This window comes from Engystomops pustulosus, chromosome 1 (assembly GCF_040894005.1).
Source record: "Engystomops pustulosus chromosome 1, aEngPut4.maternal, whole genome shotgun sequence".
Taxonomy (NCBI): Eukaryota; Metazoa; Chordata; class Amphibia; order Anura; family Leptodactylidae; genus Engystomops; species Engystomops pustulosus.
In genome coordinates, this window is record NC_092411.1 from 178,468,171 (window position 1) to 178,489,712 (window position 21,542).

Below are 21,542 nucleotides of genomic sequence, written 5' to 3' on the forward strand. Positions count from 1 at the left end.
AAAGACACAAAAAAAGTTTTTACTTTTGAATTAATGTATTTTTTACCAATACGTGGATATGTAAATGTTTTTAATATTTATCATACATAGAAGATTTTATGAATTTTTATTTAAAAACAGTTATTTATGTTCTACCGTTCCCGGTTAACCTCCGAACCGGAAGCTAAAGCAGTCACCGAAAGCCTTTGTTTCCGGTATTTCCCTATATTTGTAACAGCAGACTGTGTAATTTCTTATACTGCCTGAAGAAGGTCCGAGTACCGGACCGAAACGCGTCGCAGCAGTGCGTTTTTATTATTTTTTAAATAATAAACATACGTTGATAGTAGAATATCGAGTGTCCTGAAGGTTCTTGAGCGCTCGGGTCCGCGTGATTGTGGAGAAGTCAGGTTGCATTTTTTCATTTGGAATACCATCCCCGGTGACCCTGGAATACGGAGGACGGGCTTCAATCCAAAAATCGAGCTGCCAGGACCCATTGGACCATAAGGATGATATGCTGATACTAACCATGGAATAGGTGAGAGTCCACCTGGACAAATCTTCTATCTACACATGCTCATCGTTGTTAATACACTAGGAGAGCGCTCTTGTCTTTTTATCTCCCCTGTTCTCTCTCCTATTCTCTTGGAGGGAGACTGCATAGTGTGCAATCCACTCTGCTCCCAGGTCTTACGCTTAAACAAGAACTGTAAACTGTTGTGGGAAAATGGCATTACTGGCCCAACTCCGCTAAGACCACCAATCTATAATTTAACATAACGTTGAGTTTACTCTTTTTCATATTCATACTGTACCAGTTCTTATTGTGCGAATAAAGCTGATTCGAAAAAAACACCATAATTATTTTCATCCTGTCCCGCCCAGCAATAATGTTAACCAATAGAAACGTGCGCCAGCCATCCCTGGTCACACGTAGAGACGCCTTTCCCCTTAATCCCGCCCCTTCCAGACTGGTACAGTGTTGGGATAATTTTTTTGTTTATGCCCTACTTGCCCCGCCCATGTCGGTGACGTCACTGGTTGAGCTTGCGCCCGGTTATTGTGGTAGGCCGCACGAACTGGACCGAAGAGGGGATTGAGGAGCCTGCCGTCCCGTGTATTACTGTACGCGGGGGCAGCAGTGGAGTTGACTCCAGTTGTGAAATGGCGACGATGACTTCCCGGCGCTCCCAGCAACAACAAGTGTCCGGAGCAGCTGGACAGCAGCCTCCCCCGTCGTCCTCCTCTCCTCCTCCTGCAGCTCTGCCGCCGCTTTCCTCAGAGCCACAGACACCTCCTCGCAGCCCGGAGATGCCCCCAGCATCCGAGCGACAGGGCCCGGATTCTCAGCCAGAGGGAGAGGCATCTCCTCTACCGGGGTTCCTGCCCAGGCCGCTCTCTCCTCCTCCGGGTGAAGCCGCTGCCATATTGTCCCCCAGCTCGTCCTCTGTGCCCCCAGCGCCGGCACCCAGCTCCGGGAGCAGCAGTAGCTCCAGCTCGTCTTCCTCCAGCCTGTCCTCCGGGGGCAGTCCGGCAGAGAGCCCAGAGAGCGGGGCTGTGGGAGGAAGTGCCGGCATGGGCCCTGGGGGGCCACTGAGTGCTGTGAGCGGAGCTTTCCGGGAACTATTCGAGGCGTGCAGGAACGGGGACGTGTCCCGAGTGCGGAGACTGCTGGAGCCGGGAAACGTCAATGCCAAGGACATGGCTGGCAGGAAGTCTACCCCTCTACACTTCGCTGCAGGTCAGGGGCATGTGTGTCTGTCAGCCGGCCTAGTCATAGGGTCAGGGAGCCCGGGAGTCATTGTGTGTGTGAGGACAAGTGACCTACATGCAACTGTCATGTGGCTACTATCCTCAGGGTCCATGCCAAAAACCCCGGGGTTGTCCAAGTACAGGGCACTACTCCTCCTCTGCAATTACTGCTACATTCTCAACTCCAGCCACAGATAGAGCACCATACTGTAGTGTAGGATGCACCTGCTGTGTTGTGGAAATGAATTGGATCATGATATCATCCCTACTATTCTTGCTGTCAATGAATGTGAACATTCATCATTTACACAGGAAGGCTGTCATGGTGCTGCTCTGTATCTGCACAGATAGTTCTCCTGTGCTGCATCTTTGAATGGGGTTTTTTATTTGATATTATCTGAAGAAGTGATAACTGATCATTGAGTAACCTGCAGATGATATAGTTATTTTATTTAACAGCTCTTTATAAATTGCTTGGTAAAAAGGTAATTTGTAAGAAAATGGTTATTCTGCATGTAATATTGACCACAATACTCCATTTTTATACATTTGGAATGAAGAAGAAGGGTGTTAGACTACAGTTAGTGTTATTTAAATTGCCACAGCCCTTGCTGTTTAGCTATTTAATCTAAACACTTATTTGTAGAAGCCAACTGACTAACTGGGTTATGAAATTCAGAGCTAGAGTCACGGTGCTAAATCTCACCCAATAGTGAATGTGTTTGCATTGTAATCCAAAAGTTAACGTGGCCATGTCAAGGATTGGCAGACACAAGCGCAACCGCATTCACGAACATTAGAAGTACAATAGCTTTATCTACAGGATTTCCACTTTTCAGAAAAAGCCCATCTCTGGAGGGCAGCTCACAGCTCCATCAGGGATTTGCAACCCCAAGTTCTGAAATAATTTTGTTGTGTGTGTGACCAAAACCCAATTGTGCTCTCAGCGGTCGCTTACAGCTCATGTGAGAAATCATAGAAGTGATCACTGAAGTTTGTGAGCAATACTTCTAGTGCACTTGAGCTATATGGCCTTTCCTATGAGTGATTAGTAGGAGTCCCTTCAGTCTGTCCTCCATGGGGGTGATAAAATGTTGTTTGGCTGTGTAATTTTCTTGTAGCCTTGGACTAAAGAATGTCGTCTTTCACTGACAGAACGCGTAAAAATAATGAGGTGACTATAAACAGTGATTGCATATGGTTTTGCAATGTTAAAGTTAAGACATAAAAATATGAATAGATGCATGTTAGGCTATGTCAAGACCTGTGTTGTGGTTTGATTATAACCGGCAGGCAGTGACTGTTTCCAGGTCATCTGACAAGTCGGTTTATCACGCATTTATAAACTAGTAATGTATTTTATGAAATGATATCTTCCATTTATCTAGAATGCTTCCTTTAGAATCCAGTAATGTGGGTTTGAATTTGTGCTGGTCAGATCCCTTGGAATGAGCTCAGAGCAGTGGATGGGAGTCCTTGCATTGTTGTGAATTAGGATTCCCTGACTGTACAGTAGCACTAACTTTTTGGCAACTGTCGGTGTTGCTGTTCAGTTGACAGACAGACAGTCCATCATGTTGTTCTGAGATGCAAGGACTCCCATGCTCTGCACTGTGATTGGTCCTTGGGATCTGACCCTCACAAAGGTAGGTTTAGATGAACCGAACACGTCTGTGTGGAGCAGGCCAAAGGCTTGTTGTGCATTTATGTTAGCAAAATGTAAACACATTGTTAACACTATGTAAATACTCCATAAATACAGTGCGTGCACGATTATAAAAGCATCAGGAACATGAATTGCAGCCATGTGTTAGGTTCTCCTTCGCTGAAGATGCATCCAGACTGCTGAGTCTTGATCCATTTTCATTGTGTTTTGAAATACATTGTAAATGCATCTGGAAAAACACATTCCAAAACGCATTGTGTGAACGTGTTTGCTAGATTGATGGGATTGAACACTGCTAACCTCAACTGTCTTGACATGCTGAGTTCTGTCCAGCTGCTCACCACTCTGGCTAGCCGAAAGACAGTTTGTCGCAAAAACTCACTTGTGTACAACCGTGGAAACAATCAGATTTCCAAAAAGTTCTTAATTGTGGGTAGAAATACCTTAGATGGTGTCTTTGGACAGACCCCAAAGTCCACTTAAAAAAAAATTAGCAAAGCTAAAGGTACGCCTCGGGGAACATACAGCTGTGTGCTGGAGAAGAGGAGGGATGAACGTTGCTCTCCTCTCGCCATATAGTAGCGAGAGCGGCTGGTGCCATAACACGGCGAGATATAGGACATGCCCTTTATTTTGGTATATATCTGTTGTTTTCCGAATAACAGAAGTGAGGAGGACATAGGATGGATTAGTAAAGGGAGAGTTGACATTTCATGCAGTTAGCGAGTATGATAGGCTTGCCTTAAGAGATGGGTTTTAAGAGCACGTTTGAAACGTTGGAGGGTGGGTATTAGTCTGCGAGTCCAGGGAAGGGAATTCCAGAGAATTTGTACAAATCGGGAGAAGTCCTGGAGACATGCATGAGAGGTTTGAATTAAGTTTCAAGAAGAGAGAGGACATGATGTTAGAGCCAGCAGAGAGACAATCATTAGTGTTCTGGAGTAAGGCAGGGCTGATGTTACGTGCAGAAGTATATAGCTGGGTGTCATCAGCATAGATCAACCATACCTGTTGATAGTTTGTCCAATGGGGGCAGTAAAGGGAGAAGAGAAGAGGACTTGGACTGAGCCCCAAGGAACCCCGACACTGAGAGGAAGATGAGAAGAGAATGCTCCAAAAAAGGAGACGCTGAAAGTGTGGTCAGAAAGATGGGAAGAAAACCAAGACAGAGCTGGTTCAGTGGAGTGCATAGAGTGGAAACCAGATTGTAGGGGTCAAGGAGGGAGTTGGCTGAGAGATAGCAGATTAGTAGACTGTACCAGATGTGAGGGGATGGAGTCAATGATGCAGGTAACGGTTCGAGCAGAGAAAAGGAGCCTCGACACTTCTTCCTCTGTGAGTGGCTCAAAGGAAGAGAATGAACAAGATAAGGTACCAGAGTTAAGGGCATTAGTGGGGTGAGTGGATTGAGCAATTATTTCCGAGCTCATACAATCAATTTTATCCTTAAAGTAGGCGGCCAGATCTTCAGCCCCAAGGCTGCACCTTTGGTGAAGAGTATCAAAGAGCCTTTTGGGGTTGTAAGAGAGGGGATATTAGATTAGTAAAATAGACCTGTTTAGAAAGTTGAAGGGCAGAGTTATGTTTTTAGCATAAATTTGAAGTTTAGAAAGTCTGCAGATGTGCGCGATTTTCTCCACAATCCTGGAGCACTGCAGAAAGAAACAAGTTTTTTCGGTGTGTGAAAGTTGCCTGTGTCTGTGTTGAAAATTTCAGATAGTGAGTGGTGCCATCTCATCTAGCGCGCTTCTAACAGTGTGATTATAGTGATCTGTAGCCAGGTTTGGACAAGTGAAAGATGAGATGGGGGCAGTTTAGACTATAAGGTTTCTGTGAGTTCTATTGCACCTGGGTACCGGTAATGGGTAATAGGATTTGTAGAAGGTGAAGGATTATTGAAAGTAAAAGAAAGGAGGTTATGGTATTATGGTAAGTGGAAAGGAAGAATTGGTAAAATTAGATATTGAAGAAAGTCTGGAGAATACCAAATCCAGGATGTTTCCCTCATTATGAGTGGGGGAATCGAACAGTTGTGAGAGACCTAGAGAAGTAGTTATTGCTAAGAGCTGCGGAGGGGGGGGGGGGGGGTTAGAGAGAATGGGAGTGTTAACAGGGATGTTGAAGTCTCCCATGATGGTTGGAATGTCACAGGATAGAAAGTGAGAGAGCCAAGAGGCAAAGTGGTAAAGGAACTGATAGGGTGAGCCAGGAGGATGGTGTACCACAGCCACACGTGTAGTATGCCTCCCTGACAATTCTCAGGTCCGGAACAGTGAGAAAAGTGTAATCCACCATGAGGCAATTCTGCAACCCAGGAGTCATCCTGCTGGATCCATGATTCTGTGATGTCCACCAGGTCAAAGGACTTAGAAAGAAAGAGATCGTGAAGAGATTCTAGTTTATTACACACAGAGCTGGCATTCCATAGGCCACATTTATAAAGGGTTACGGCTGGAGGAGAAGGATAGGATACACCGAATATTTATAAGGTTTAGAGATTTGTAAGAAGTTATTTCTTGCTTCATAGCAGTAGACTGATAAGTTAGTATGGTTACATAAAGTATATAGTGTGTGAGTGAAGAAGTGAGGCATTGATATGGATAGTTGGTACTAGTGGAATAGATGGACGGTAGGCAAGTAAAACAACCATAGCAAACAGAGAGAAAATGGAAAACTTTTTTTAGTCAAACATAATTGTTTATTTTTCTCTGCCATCTTACCTGTCTCCTGCCCTGTAACTGCAATGTATAACTGCAGCCGCATACTTGTCAGAATATTATTATACTTAGCAGAATATTATGCTAAGCAAACAAAGAATGCAAGCATCCTATACTACCACTAGATGTATACACTGAGGGTGCAGTCATACGTTCAGTTTTTCTGATGCAGTTTTTGATGCCCAAACCTGGAATGGAGTAGAAGTAGGAGGGGGAGCAGCACCTTTTAATTATTTGTCTCACCCTTTATCATCCACACCTGCTTTTGGCTTCAAAAACTGCATCTGAAAAACTGAACATGTGACCGCACCCAGAGAAGACAAGAAACCAAGCCCTCATTTTGCTTGTAAAACAATTAAGTTAGGAGACTTAACAAATGTGGATCAAGTTCTAAACAGAGAAAAACAAACTTGTTGAGGGGCATAAATAAACATTAAATCAGGTAGGACAGAGAAGGAGTCAAATGTTAGAGAAAGAAACAGACACAATTAACAGATATATACCATTGCAGAAAGTGAGACTGGAATCAAAGACAGTAGATGGGTGAAAAATGGATTTGTCAATCGGAGATATATATTAAGGGTCCTTCGTATCTTCAAAAGTCAAGATAGAAAATAGACCACCATTTAGACATGCATACTTTGTCCTGTGAGACTGGAATCAAAGACAGTAGATGGGTGAAAAATGGATTTGTCAATCGGAGATATATATTAAGGGTCCTTCGTATCTTCAAAAGTCAAGATAGAAAATAGACCACCATTTAGACATGCATACTTTGTCCTGTTTCCAACGTACTCTTAGGGTGATTTCACACTTGGAGTTTTTAGGCTGTTTTTGGGCCGTTTGCGTTTTCAGATTTAAAAACTGATGCATTTTTTAACGCTTGCGTTTTTTACTTTAAAACGGCCCAAAAACGGCATGTGTGACATCACCCTTAGGCTTGTTGCATGCCTCAAGTATGCTCGTCCGGCAATGCTGCTCAAGGGTCAACTACCATCCGAATGTTCTTTACTAAAGGAAATAGTAGGGGCACAAGGCAAATGTGTAAAAATAATTCTGTCCACTTTTTTGTTGTCTGCTTATAATTTTAAAATTCACATATAACAATATCCAATAAAAATTTGGTATCCCTGTGATTGCACCAACCCAAACAAGAAAGGGGAGGTGTCATTTGGAGTTCACAGTGAAAACTGTAAAAATGTTGCATTTGTTCCACAATTTCACTGCATTTGGAATTTATTTTCATGCTTCCCCAGTTCCTGGTATGGAATATAAAATACTTTTACTAGGAAGTACTTGTTATGCAACAAAGAAGCCCTCATAGAGTGCTATACACAAAAGTTATGGACTTTTAAAGGAAAGAAGAAAAAATTAACACATAACCAAATGGGATTGGCAGAAAGGGGGTAAATAGCTTTTTAGCTAATTGCCTACTGTAGTAGTATTACACCAGGGGTGCACCTCCCGAGAAACTACAAATAACACAAATAACTTAAATAACTTATCATCCCTGTCATATTCTGGATAGTAGCATAAATACCCTCACCGAAATGATAAATAACACAGGCCCCAGGACAGATAATGACCCCAAAATATGGCTGCTAATACAGACCACAGACTAGAAAATGTTTGGTAATGGATGGGGCTACCTATGATTAATATTACGCTCATGTAGTTAGACCCTGTGTTGACCCTGGGACTTGAACCCAGGGCCCCAGCACTGAGACAACCTCCCTCCTGGCCACCTTTTTTTGTTTTAAGAAGTCTCGGACAACCCCTTTAATGATCTGCAGACATATAAGAAATTGAAAGGGGACCCTACCAACTAATACATAAAAGGTCTTGGAGAATGGGGAAGAGGTTCTGGAACCTTGAGTGAAAAGGAGAATCGTTAAATTAACCCCTTCCCGACATTTGACGTAATGGCGGGAGGTGGGTTCCTGTATATTGTAGCCGACACCCGCCTCTAACATCTGAGATCGGAGGATTCCTTAACCCCTTACACGCCACAGTCCCGCTTGACCGCAGAGTGTAAGGCGAATCGTAAGTAAATCGGACCCCCTCCCCTCTTCCGAAAGCCTGTTACAGTTATACATTGAGCTTGTGCAAAAAGTGTTCCAAAAAGTCATCAAAAGAAGTAACTTGTGCCAAAATGGTACCACTGAAAAGGACAACTCAACACGTAAAAAGTAAGCCCTAAACCAGCTCTGTCAACCAAAAATTATTAAAGTTATGTCTCCAAAAACAAATGAGATTTTCTTATTAGTTTTTTTTATTAGTATTACAGTAAAATTGGAAAAAAAGTCTAAAAAAACTATATAAATAAGTTACCACCGTAATCGTAGTGATCTATTGAATAATACGGCCCCCAAACAATATGAAAAGAAAGGAGACCAAACTTGACCTTTTTCTTTTCCTCTATACATTCAGGAGTTAATGAAATGTTGTGGAAAATAAGCCCTTACGTCCAAATTGCCAAATAATCAAAATCAAATCAATCAAAATAGATTGTATAGCCAATAAAAAGTGACAATGCATAATCTGCTCTGACTATCGCAGCTTCCCTTCAATGCCCTGGCGTGTGTCCATACTGCTGTTTACCACCACATATGGCGTATTGTTATACTCGGGAGGGATTGGGTATCAAACTTTGTGGAGCGTTTTGGTATTTTATCCACTGAGAATGTGTACATTTTATGAAAAACATTCATTTAGCAAAAACATTTTTAAAGGAAACCTACCATTTAGAATGGCAGGGGTAAGCTGTAAGTACCGAGCACCAGCTCAGGGTGAGCTGGTGCCGTTACTTACTTTCGTTAGTGTTATAAACCGCAGTATCGCGGTTTTAACACTTTTTAAACTCTAGACCAGAACAGGCTTCGGCGCTGCGTGCGCGCGCCTACATAGGAAATAGCGGAGATGTTGCGCGCGCGCCTCTCCTGCTCTAAAGTTTAACTGGTTCATGGGCTGAGCCCTCTCCATAGCCGGTAAGTCTTTGCTGCATATTGCAGCAAAGGCTTACCGGTAACATCCGCGATCGGTGCTAGCGGGTGTTTTTACAGCGTGGGCTGCTGGCAAAGCTGCCGGCAGCCTCAATCAGATAGCGGCGCATGGGCGCCGCCATCTTACCTGGGATCGCCGCTCCCCGTGACGTCATCGGGGGGCGGCGATCCGTCTCCATGGTAGCCTCGGGTCTTCCGAAGACCCAAGGCTATTTCGTTTTAACCCCTTCATTACAATGTGCTGATAGCACATTGTAATGAATGAGGAAGAAAATCCCCATATACTGCCATACTGTAGTATGGCAGTATATGATAGGATCGATCAGACAACCTAGGGTTAAAGTACCCTAGGGAGTCTGAAAAATAGTGAAAAATATGATAACGGTTTTTCAATGCGTTTAACCCCGTAACGGAAAATAGCGCCCAAAGTCGAAAATGGCCCTTTTTTGCCATTTTAAAAAATTTAAAAAAATCTATAAAAAGTGATCAAAAGGTCGTACAGTCCTAAAAATGATATCATTGAAAATATTATCAAATTTCTCAAAAAATGACACCACCCACAGCTCCGTACACCAAAGTATAAAAAAGTTTTATTAGCGCCAGAAGTTGGAAAAATCAAAAAAATTATTTTTGTACAGGAGGTTTTAATTTTTGTAAATGTATGAAAACATTATAAAACCTATACAAATTTGGTATCCCCTTAATCGTACCAACCCAAAGAATAAAGTAGACATGTCATTTGGGGTGCTCAGTGAAAGACGTAAAATCCAAGCCCACAAGAAAATGGCGCAAATGCGTTTTTTCACCATTTTCATTGCATTTGGAATGTTTTTCCCACTTCCGAGTACATGGCATGGAATATTTAATAACATCATTATGAAGTGCAATTTGTTACGCAGAAAACAAGCCGTCACACAGCTCTTTACGTGTAAAAATAAAAAAGTTATAGATTTTTGAAGGTGGGGAGTGAAAAATGGACATGAAAAAACAGGAAAGGGCCCGGTCCTTAACCGGTTAAAAAGTGTTAAAACCGCGATACCGCGGTTTATAACACTAACAAAAGTAAGTACCGGCACCAGCTCACCCTGAGCTGGTGCTCGGTACTTACAGCTTACACCTACCATTCTAAATGGTAGGTTTCCTTTAATTTCAAAATTGTATCCGATTTTTGTTTTAACGCCTGTAAAACAATTAAAGGGTTAACAAACTTCATAAAAGTTGTTTTGCGTAAGTTGAGGGGTGTAGTTTCTGTAATGGGGTAATTTATGGGGTTTTACTTTTTATTTAGGCCTCTCAAGGTACTTAAAACTTGAGCAGATACCTCACACCTTAAGTTCAAAGCCCCAAAAATGAGAGGATGCGCACAAATCTATGTTTACATAAAGTAGACATTTGGTGAATGTTCGTTATTAACCCCTTAAGGACGCAGGGTTTTTTCGCTCATTTCTCACTCTCCACCTTCAAAAATTCATAACTTTTTCATTTTTCCGTGCACGGAGCTGTGTGAGGGCTTGTTGTCTGCGTAACAAATTTTACTTTCCCGTGATGTTATTTATTATTCCATGCCGTGTACCGGGAAGCAGGGAAAAAAATTCCAAATGTGGAAAAATTAAAAAAAACCCACATGTGCGTAACATTCTTGTGGGCTCAGTTTTTACGACTTTCACTCTGCACTAAAAATAACACCTCAGCTTTATTCTTTGGTTCGGTGCGATCGCGGTGATACCAAATTTATACAGGTTTTATTGCGGTTTAATACATTTTCAAAAATTAAACAAATGTGTACAAAAAAAGGAGAATTTTTTCTTTGCCATCTTCTGACGCTAATAACTTTTTCATACTTTGGTGCAGTGAGCTGTGTGAGGTCATTTTTTATGAAATGAGCTGAAGTTTTCATTGCTACCATTTTGAGGACTTTGCAACATTTTGATCACTTTTCATAACATTTTATAATGTCATGTGAAAAGGTATAAAAGTCGCATTTCGGACATTTGGGCGCCATTTCCCGTTTCTGAGGTCACCGCCGGTTATAACCGTTTTTATACTTTGATATATAGGGCATTTTGGGACTCGGCAATACCTATTGTGTTTGTGATTTTTATTGTTTAATATATTTTATATCAGTTCTAGGGAAAGGGGGGTGATTAGAATTTTTTATATTTTATACATTTTATTACATTTTTTAAGTTTTTTTTTTTTTTTCACAATTTCTTAGAACCTCTAGGGTACATTAACCCTAGATAGTCAGATCGTTCCTACCATATGAATGAATACAACTGTATTGCAGTTTATGGCATTTCTGCAGAGTATACATAACAATGAGCCACTGGCTCATTGTAACGAATCTGCATAAACCAGCCTTGGGTCTTGGGTCTGATGAAGACCCGAGGCTGTCATGGCAACCGATCGCCGGCAGCGTTTTAAGTGCCGCTGGAAACTTTGGCGGCAAAGAAGAGGTTTACTATATGCAGCAAAGCCCATCTCTGTATGAAGAGGGCTCGTGATTAAAGAAAGGCATAGAGAAAGGGGATATCCCCAAAGTTTAAGAACAAAAACACAAGTGAAAGTATGAAAAAATATGATAAGGAGGATAAAAGTTCACATCCCATTAATCCTGTATTTATAACAAAATACTTAAAGGAAGCCCTTAGATTGAAATCTACGGTATGTTACAGAAACATTGGTACATTGTATGTGGTGATCCGGTTTTGGGGGAATTAGCACCTTCTGATGAAGGTTAAGGTTTTCTCACATTTTATGTAGGAACTGTTCAAACTAAAATGTTCTTTATTTTTTTATCTGTAGGTTTTGGAAGAAAAGATGTTGTGGAGCATTTGCTGCAGACAGGAGCAAACGTTCATGCTAGAGATGATGGTGGTCTCATTCCTCTGCACAATGCTTGCTCCTTTGGTCATGCTGAAGTTGTGACCCTTCTTCTTTGCCAGGGTGCAGATCCCAATGCCAGAGACAATTGGAACTACACTCCTTTACATGAGGCTGCAATTAAAGGAAAGATAGATGTTTGCATAGGTGAGTTGGTACTGAGGTGGGCTCAGTCTTCTAGTCATTGTAATTTTTACTTACAGCATTTTGTTTTAAGCAAGTAAAAGCATCAAGATAGGGATGGACAAATGTTAAAACATCATTAAGAATGTTTAAAATGTATTTTATCATGTTAAAGTAAACTTACCATCAGGAATCTACCTATTAAGGTAGATGTGATGGTAGGTTTCTATTAACATGCTAAGTCTTAATCTTCCACTAATTCTATAACACTTTCTGACCTTATCCATACTTTATATAACTAATTAGCTGTAGCTGTAATTTTTTTATGTATGTCGCTCTGTGACCGGTTTCTGGCTCTGTGACCGTCACTTTGTCTATGGGGAGATTTATCCGAAGTGTCTGAGAACAGAACTGCTTTAATTGCCTATGGCAACCAATCAGAGCTCAAGTTTGATTTTCCCACAGCTGTTTAGAAAATTACAGCTGATCTCTGCTTTGTTTCCATGGGCAACTGGAACAGTTTTACCTCAAACATTTCTGATAAATCTTCCCTTATCTCTGTATCCCTATCCATATTAGCTAACACAGAAGTGTCTTAAACTCATTGCCTATAGTAACCAATCAAAGCTCAGAGCTTATATTAATGACCTGTAGCAAAACAGCAACCAATCACGGCTCAGTTTCTAACTGCCACAGCAGCAGCAGACAGTGGATCCTGTATATGGCGGTTAATAAGTGTATTTTGGAAAGCCCGTGTTGAAAATTTCAGCGCAAAATCTAGTCTATGACATTCCCTGAGTCACAGAGAGTGGCACTGCAAAATTTTGTGAGTGTAAACTCGATGGTGCAGATTCTTTTAGCGAACACTCACACATTCATTTATTAGATATTCCAATTTTTGGCAGAGGCTAATGCATGGAGTAGCTTCTCTGGACTGTGGGACCAAGGGCTATTCAACACCCTGCTAACCACTAGCCACCTACCTTCAGGTCCGCAGCGTTCTTTGGTGCACTCCTTACTTATTTAAGTTCTGTGCACGCCAGTGTGCAGGCTGCTGCCACGAAAAGTTTGTGCACTCTGCCGCCAGCAATGAGTTACTGCTCATATGCAGAGCTTGAAGAAGTCGGTGATTAGAAGAAGCAGCAGAGGCTAGCGGGCATGAAGTATCCTTTGCTCCTACAGCCAGGAGAAGCTACTTTATGCCCCAATAGCCTCTGCCAAAAATGTGCATATTAATTAACTGGTTCGCGACCGCCCGCCGTGTATTCACGGCGGCGGTCGCGTCGCGCTGCATGGAGAGGGCTCACGGGCTGAGCCCTCTCCATAGCCGGTAAGTCTTTGCTGCATTTTGCAGCAAAGGCTTACCGGTAATATCCGCGATCGGTGCTAGCACCGATCGCGGGTGTTTTTACAGCGTGGGCTGCCGGCATCTTACCTGGGATCGCCGCTCCCCGTGACGTCATCGGGGGGCGGCAATCCGTCTCCATGGTAGCCTCGGGTCTTCCGAAGACCCGAGGCTATTTCGTTTTAACCCCTTCATTACAATGTGCTGATAGCACATTGTAATGAATGAGGAAGAAAATCCCCATATACTGCCATACTGTAGTATGGCAGTATATGATAGGATCGATCAGACAACCTAGGGTTAAAGTACCCTAGGGAGTCTGAAAAATAGTATAAATAAAAATAAAAAAAAGTTAAAAAAAAAAAATTATAATAAAAAAACCTAAAATTTCAAATCACCCCCCTTTCCCTAGAACTGACATAAATATAAATAAACAGTAAAAATCATGAACACATCAGGTATCGACGCGTCCGAAAATGCCCGATCTATCAAAATATGATAACGGTTTTTCAATGCGTTTAACCCCGTAACGGAAAATAGCGCCCAAAGTCGAAAATGGCACTTTTTTGCCATTTTGAAAAATCTAAAAAAATCTATAAAAAGTGATCAAAAGGTCGTACAGTCCTAAAAATGATATCATTGAAAATATTATCAAATTTCGCAAAAAATGACACCACGCACAGCTCCGTACACCAAAGTATAAAAAAAGTTATTAGCGCCAGAAGTTGGCAAAATCAAAAAAAAATTTTTTGTACAGGAGGTTTTAATTTTTGTAAATGTATGAAAACATTATAAAACCTATACAAATTTGGTATCCCCTTAATCGTACCGACCCAAAGAATAAAGTAGACATGTCATTTGGGGCGCTCAGTGAAAGACGTAATATCCAAGCCCACAAGAAAATGGCGCAAATGTGTTTTTTCACCATTTTCATTGCATTTGGAATTTTTTTCCCACTTCCGAGTACATGGCATGGAATATTTAATACCATAATTATGAAGTGCAATTTGTTACGCAGAAAACAAGCCGTCACACAGCTCTTTACGTGTAAAAATAAAAAAGTTATAGATTTTTGAAGGTGGGGAGTGAAAAATGGACATGAAAAAACAGGAAAGGGCCAGGTCCTTAACCGGTTAAAGTGTACTTCAGGTTAGAATTATTATTATAATTCAGTATTATAGAATTAGCGAAAGGTAGTTTAGGGCTTAGGATGTTGTTAGAAACCAACCATCAGATTTAGGTAGAATCCTAATGGTAGGTTTCCGTTTTTTATAAATCCAGGCACTGTGACTGTGGTAATCTTCTTAGGTTTGTGATCCATGGCCTCCTTCCTTCTAAAATCAACCTTTAAATGAGTCTGATCAACTACCCTAGCTCCTCTGTGATCTGGCTTTACAGACTTACACTCTCACCCCCCTTCTTCCTTAGCACTTGTGCAGTATGCACTTTCTGCCTAACACAGTGCATGGGTCTATGAGTAAGTGTCCCTGGCTTATCATGCTTGATTTTGATGGCAGATTTCCTTAAGAAAACTTACATTAAAATCTATAATTAAAAAGCTTTGTCCTTATTACTAAATGGTCCCTTTCCATGGCTTCAAAGTTTAAATAAATAAATAAATAAAACCAGTTTTTAAACTTGTGTGCAACTCTTCTGATGTGAGTCCACAGACAGTGATCCGTTGGAACTAGTACTCAGGGACCATCTGCCAATATTCAACTACACACATATACAGCTACCTTTACTTTTACATTCTGGGGCAGTAGAAAGTTGAACACAATTCCTTGCTGGAACGTTGAGAGAGACACACAGACAAGAGAAATAAAACTTATGCTTCCTTCAGGAACTGTTTTCAGAGAGTTGCATGCCTCTCACTCTTTAGGAGGCAGGACATGGGGTATACATACTGTGTATATGGCAGCTCTCCACCTCTAGGAACAGAGGGCATCAATTAAAGTTTTTTTTTTTTTTTTTTTTTAGAAGAATGCGGTCTCTAATCCCACAGAGGCTTCAGTGAAACCTGTAAAAACAGATATCTAAAGCAGTGTGGAAATAATGTGCTTAGATCATCAGGCTATACGGTCTAGCAACATTTTTATTTAGCTTCTGAATATTCTACTTATATCTGACACATAGAAAAAGAAAGATGAGACCGATCACAGATGGATATAAGACACAATGACACACTCTGCTGTGCCCCCATCCCTTCGGATACAGAGGTTATCTTGTCTGTAGAGTTGCTTCTGTCTGCTCTTCACGCTGCTGGAGAGGAAGTGTCTCAGTGCTGTAGTGCTCACTGCCTCCTGCCTCTCCCACTTCAGTACAAGAGAAGCTTTTCATGTAAGAGGAATCCGTCCGACCACGGTCAGGAGCAGGGCCGGCTTCAGGTTTTAGTGGGCCCCTGGGCGACAGAGCCTTAGTGGGCCCCTCCGTGGGCCGCCCTCCAGTGGCCACACTGCGCTCCCTCCCCCTGCGGACACACTGATCCCGGGGACACACTGATCCCACCCCCCGGGGACACACTGATCCCACCCCCCGGGGACACACTGATCCCACCCCCCGGGGACACACTGATCCCACCCCCCGGGGACACACTGATCCCACCCCCCGGGGACACACTGATCCCACCCCCCGGGGACACACTGAACACTGATCTCCTCCCCTGCGGACACACTGAACCCGAGCAGCATAGAGGCATAAAAGTGATTGATCCGGATGGTATCTTATAGCGACACTGGTACAATTGATCCAGTACCCCGGCACTTGCCCGGGTTTGCCGGGTGCTGGCGCCGGGCCTGGTCAGGAGTTTATGGTCGCATCCAAGGAAAACCAAAATGTAAACCCAGTACTGATAGATGGGTTGGATTTATTTCTGAAACACTGTATTTTTGTTAATTTGTTGGGTTTGCTTTTCAATGTGGCATTGTTTGAATATAATAGCATAATATGTAATTGTACTTATACATATGGAAGCTTTGAATTTTAGTGTGGTTCTCCTTATTTTTCCACTGCTTTAGTCAACAATTCATAAATTCTTGAAGTAGGAAATTGCCAGTAAATTTCCTCCTTTGCACTTACACAATAGGAGCAGGAACCTTTAAAGTAGCTGCTTCCCCTCTTAGGCTGGTAATCTTGTAGATGTTTCTAAGATGATTGCAGGTTAGAAACAATTGATTTTTTTTCCCAGCTCCTTGTATGTAAAGCATATTGTTAACAATTTAAGTGTGCTGACATGTGACTGCAATGTATCCATCTTTCAGTTTTCAGAAAAATGTTCATCTTTTTCCAAACTCTGTTTTATTTCTTTTTACTTTTGTAAATCTCATGTAGTGATAAATGGACAAAAATATTTGAAATTGACTTCTGTAGCATATGGTTTTATCGAAGATTCCCCCTACGAAGAAATACCACATACTACTGTTTATTCCAAGAAATAGAGCATGCAAAATAGAAGTATATGCTACATTAGCTAAGTTGGGCAAGAAGGAACTAGTTAAAAAGAAGTCAATATCAAATGGATATCCACATATTTAGGACCTTAGAGGGAACCTGTCACCACATTTTCACAAATACAGCTAATGAAAGGTTCCCATAGAGTCATATTAACTGACACCCAACATTTAACTAAAAATTGTTTCACTTGCATCCCCATAAATCAACTTTATCTTATATTACCTGCCATCAGAGTGGGCATGTTCAGCTCAGCCAGTCCCTCCCATTTACTCCTTCCCATGCCTCTTCTAAGCATGTCTTGTCAGGTTTGCAACGTCTACCCCATTTATGTATCTGATTACATGAAATCACTGCAGGCCTCTTTAGACTTCTTCTCCTCCCCATCCTCCATCCAGATACATACATGGGGGTAGACCTTGCAAATGTAACTGGGTAAAGGACCTTGGATAATGTCACCCTGGTCACATGACATGAAGTGCCAATGATGTAACAGAGCTCTCTCTCAATGTTCCACACCTATCAATCAGGAACAAGGAGGCAAGGAAATGGAGGAACATTTCTAATTCAGGAGTCACTGTAATTGTACTCCTCAAGGGAGTTGCTTGTAAGCTTACTAACTGATTTCTTAACAGTGCAGCTATAGAAAGGAATCATTTGGGGTTAAGGACAATGCTGTTTAATCAGTTTTTATTTAAGTATTTATTTTGGGTGAGTTAATTTAACCCCTTCCTGACGCGCGCCGTACTAGGAGAGGCCTCTCCATAGCCGGTAAGTCTTTGCTGCATATTGCAGCAAAGGCTTACCTTTAACACCCACGATCGGTGCTAGCACCGATCGCTGGTGTTTTCACCTTGATCACCGCTGCCGGCGGCTTCAAAAACATGGCGGTGCATGGGCGCCTCCATCTTGCTGCGGATTGTCGCTCCCCGATAACATCACGGGGAGCGGCGATCCTTCGCCATGGTAGCCTCGGGTGTTCCGAATACCCGAGGCTACTTCGTTTTAACCCATTCATTACAATGTGCTAGTTGCACATTGTAATGAATGGGGAGTAAAATCCCCATATACTGCCATATTGCAGTATGGCAGTATATGGTAGGATCGATCAGACAACCTAGGGTTAGAGTACCCTAGGAAGGCTGAAAAATAGCAAAAGTAAAAATAAAAAAAAGTTTTTAAAAAAAAATTATAATAAAAAACCTAAAAATTCAAATCACCCCCCTTTCCCCTAGAACTGATATAAATATAAATAAACAGTAAAAATCATAAACACATTAGGTATCGCCATGTCCGATCTATAAAAATATAATAACGGTTTTTCACTGAGTTTAACCCCGCATTTTTTTTGCCATTTTGAAAAATATCAAAATTTTTATAAAAAGTGATTAAAAGGTCGCACAGTCGCAAAAATTATAGCAATGAAAACGCCATCAAAATTCGCAAAAAATTACACCACCCACAGCTCCGTAAACCAAAGTATGAAAAAGTTATTGGCGCCAGAAGATGGCAAAATCCCCCCAAAAATTTTTGTACTGGAGGTTTTAATTTTTTTAAATGAATGAAAACATTATAAAACCTATACTACTTTGGTATCCACATGAGCGTACCGACCCAAAGAATAAAGTAGACATGTCATTTGGGGCGTACAGTGAAAGCTGTAAAATCCAAGCCCACCAGAAAACATCGCAAATGTGCTTTTTCACCATTTTCACTGCATTTGGAATTTTTTTCCCGCTTCCCAGTACACGGCAGGGAATATTAAATACCGTCACTATGAAGTGCAATTTGTTACGCAGAAAACAAGCCGTCACAGAGCTCTTTATGTGGAAAAATAAAAAAGTTATAGATTTTTGAAGGTGGTGAGTGAAAAAAACAAAATAAGGCCAAGTCGTTAAGGGGTTAAACGACAGGTTTTGTAACTGAAATCTGTTTGGATTAACACGCTAGCTGCTGTGACCAAACAGTTAGCCAGCCTCCCTAAGAAGTAGATTTAGATCTGGCATCATAAAGTTTCTGCTTGGGCCACAATGGTGCCTGCGTTAACCCCTCTGCAGCCACCTCCAAACTTGTGAGGGGTTCCTGCATCTGGCCTGTTGATTATTGTGCTCGCTGCATATCGAATGGTTCTAAAGTTCCGCCTGCTGGCAGTCCAGCATACGTATCTACTAAGAGGTTTAACAACCTGATGCATGAGGATTATGCACTCATTACCTTTAGACCACTAAGGCTATCTTCGGGTGTAACTATGCAAGGTTTTTTTCCCGTTTACAGTACAGGCGGTCCCCTACTTAAGAACACTCGACTTACATACGACCCCTAGTTACAAACGGACCTCTGGATATTGGTAATTTATTCTACTTTAGTCCTAGGCTATAATGATCAGCTGTAACAGTTATCACAGGTGTCTGTAATGAAGATATATTGATAATCCTGATTCTTATGACAACCCAACATTTTTAAAATCCAATTGTCACAGAGACCGAAAAAGTTCTGGCTGGGATTACAATGAAAAAATATACAGTTCCGACTTACATACAAATTCAACTTAAGAACAAACCTACAGACCCTATCTTGTATGTAACCCGGGGACTGCCTGTACTTGCAGCTTATTTTATACTATGGTTATACAGATGGTTTTAAAAACATCTAACATCAGTTTGACTGATGGTAGATGTTCAGCATTAGATGCCCGTTTCTCTATGCACTGATTGGAATAGGTTTTAATGTATAAAGAAACTGTATATTAGCTCAGAAAATTACTTATAAAAAAGCACACACCCTGTTTTGGAGTAGGCTTACAGCAAGGGAGGACAGAATATGTTAAAACCCGGGAAAGCGGAGAGACGCTTGGGCAACGTCAGCCTCCTGCTCATTTAAATATTTTTTGAAAGCTTAAACAAAAACTGTTCCAATTAGTGCATAATGAAACGGCATCTAATGCTGGACATCTACCATCGGTCAAACTGATGGTGGATGCCCTTTAAAGGGGTTTTCTCACAGAGCAAGTAAGGCACTATTCATAGGATAGAGCATAACTTGCTGATCGTTGGGGGACTTGGATAATAAGAACAGGACACGAACCCCTTTTGCATTCTGAGATGACCAGAGCACTCAGTTGATCATGCACAGGCTTCTCCATTCAGGTTTTTTTTTTTTGGGGGGGGGGGCCTGTTTAAGGTCGTCGTTGGCACCTTTTGAGTTATTTTCTTATATTTTGTGCAACATATACACTTTTCCCTGATGAACCCAATAAGGCCAAACCTGTCTTGTTGGGGCTCCTTCTCATTTACAATATACAAATAGGGTGCTTTTTAACTAGTTCTTGGCCAGAAAAAATTTCCATGTACAAATAAGAATGTCAAAATTATGATTTAGAACTATCTAAACCTCATGGGTGCTCTGTTTTGGGGTAAATGAAAAGTGTTGTATGTTTGCATTAAAATTACTTACAGGGGTATTCCCACTATAACACGATTCTTAAATATACTCAGGACAATAAAATACACATTCTCTAATTCAATGTTATTACAAAAAATTGTAAGCATTTCACATATATAATTCCAACCTGTCTCTAAAGTACTAGTGTATACAATTTTGGTTCTCCCTGGATAGGGCTGTACAGTCATGGCCATAAGTTTTGAGAATGATACAAATGTTAATTTTTACAAAGTCTACTGCATCAGGTTTTATAATGGCCATTTGCATATACTCCAGAATGTTATAAAGAGTGATCAGCTTAACAGCAATTAATTGCAAAGTCAATATTTGCCTAGAAAATGAACTTTTCCCCCAGAACACATCTCAACTTCATTGCAGGCCTGCCTTAAAAAGGAGCAGCTAACATTGTTTCAGTGATTGCTCTATTAACACAGTTGTGGGTGTTGATGAGGACAGGGCTGGAAATCAATCCTGTCATGATTAAGTAAGAATAACACCACTGGACACTTTAAAAGGAGGCTGGTGCTTGGCATCATTGTTTCTCTTCTGTTAACCATGGTTATCTCTAAAGACACGTGCAGTCATCATTGCAGTGCACAAAACTGGCCTAACAGGGAAGAGTATCGCAGCTAGAAAGATTGTACCTCAGTCAACAATCTATTGCATAGTTAAGGAATTTAAGGAGAGAGGTTTCATTGTTGCCAAAAAGCCTCCAGGGCGCCCAAGAAGGACCAGCAAATGCCAGCACCGTCTCTTAAAAGTGTTTCCGCTTCGGGATCGGACTACCAGCAGTGCAGAGCTTGCTCAGGAATGGCAGCAGGCAGGTGTGAGTGCATCCGCACGCACTGTGAGGGGGAGACTCTTGGAGTAAGGCCTGGTGTCAAGGAGGGCAGCAAAGAAGCCTCTTCTCTCCAGAAAAAACATCAGGGACTGATATTTTGCAAAAGGTACAGGGAGTGGACTGCTGAGGACTGGTACAGTCATTTTCTCTGATGAATCCCCTTTCCGATTGTTTGGAAAAACATCTGGAAAACAGCTTGTTCGGAAAAGACAAGGTCAGTGATACCACCAGTCTTGTCTCATGCCAACTGTAAAGCATCCTGCAACCGTACATTTGTGGGTTTCTTCTCAGCCAAGGGAATCGGCTCTCACACATCCATGAATAAAGAATGTTACCAGAA

At 41.6% G+C, this 21,542-nt stretch overlaps 1 protein-coding gene across 2 annotated transcripts in view; it reads left to right on the forward strand.

Annotated features, from left to right (window-relative positions):
* The first annotated feature begins 944 nt into the window (after positions 1-944).
* Positions 945-21,542, forward strand: part of LOC140068392 (poly [ADP-ribose] polymerase tankyrase-1) — a 150,621-nt gene continuing 130,023 nt past the window's right edge. For both annotated transcript variants that reach the window (XM_072113995.1, XM_072113996.1), the window contains exons 1-2: positions 945-1,723; positions 11,925-12,149. In XM_072113995.1, the coding sequence (XP_071970096.1) occupies positions 1,147-1,723; positions 11,925-12,149 (802 nt within the window). In that variant the 5' untranslated portion in view covers positions 945-1,146. The remainder of the gene's footprint in view (positions 1,724-11,924; positions 12,150-21,542) is intronic.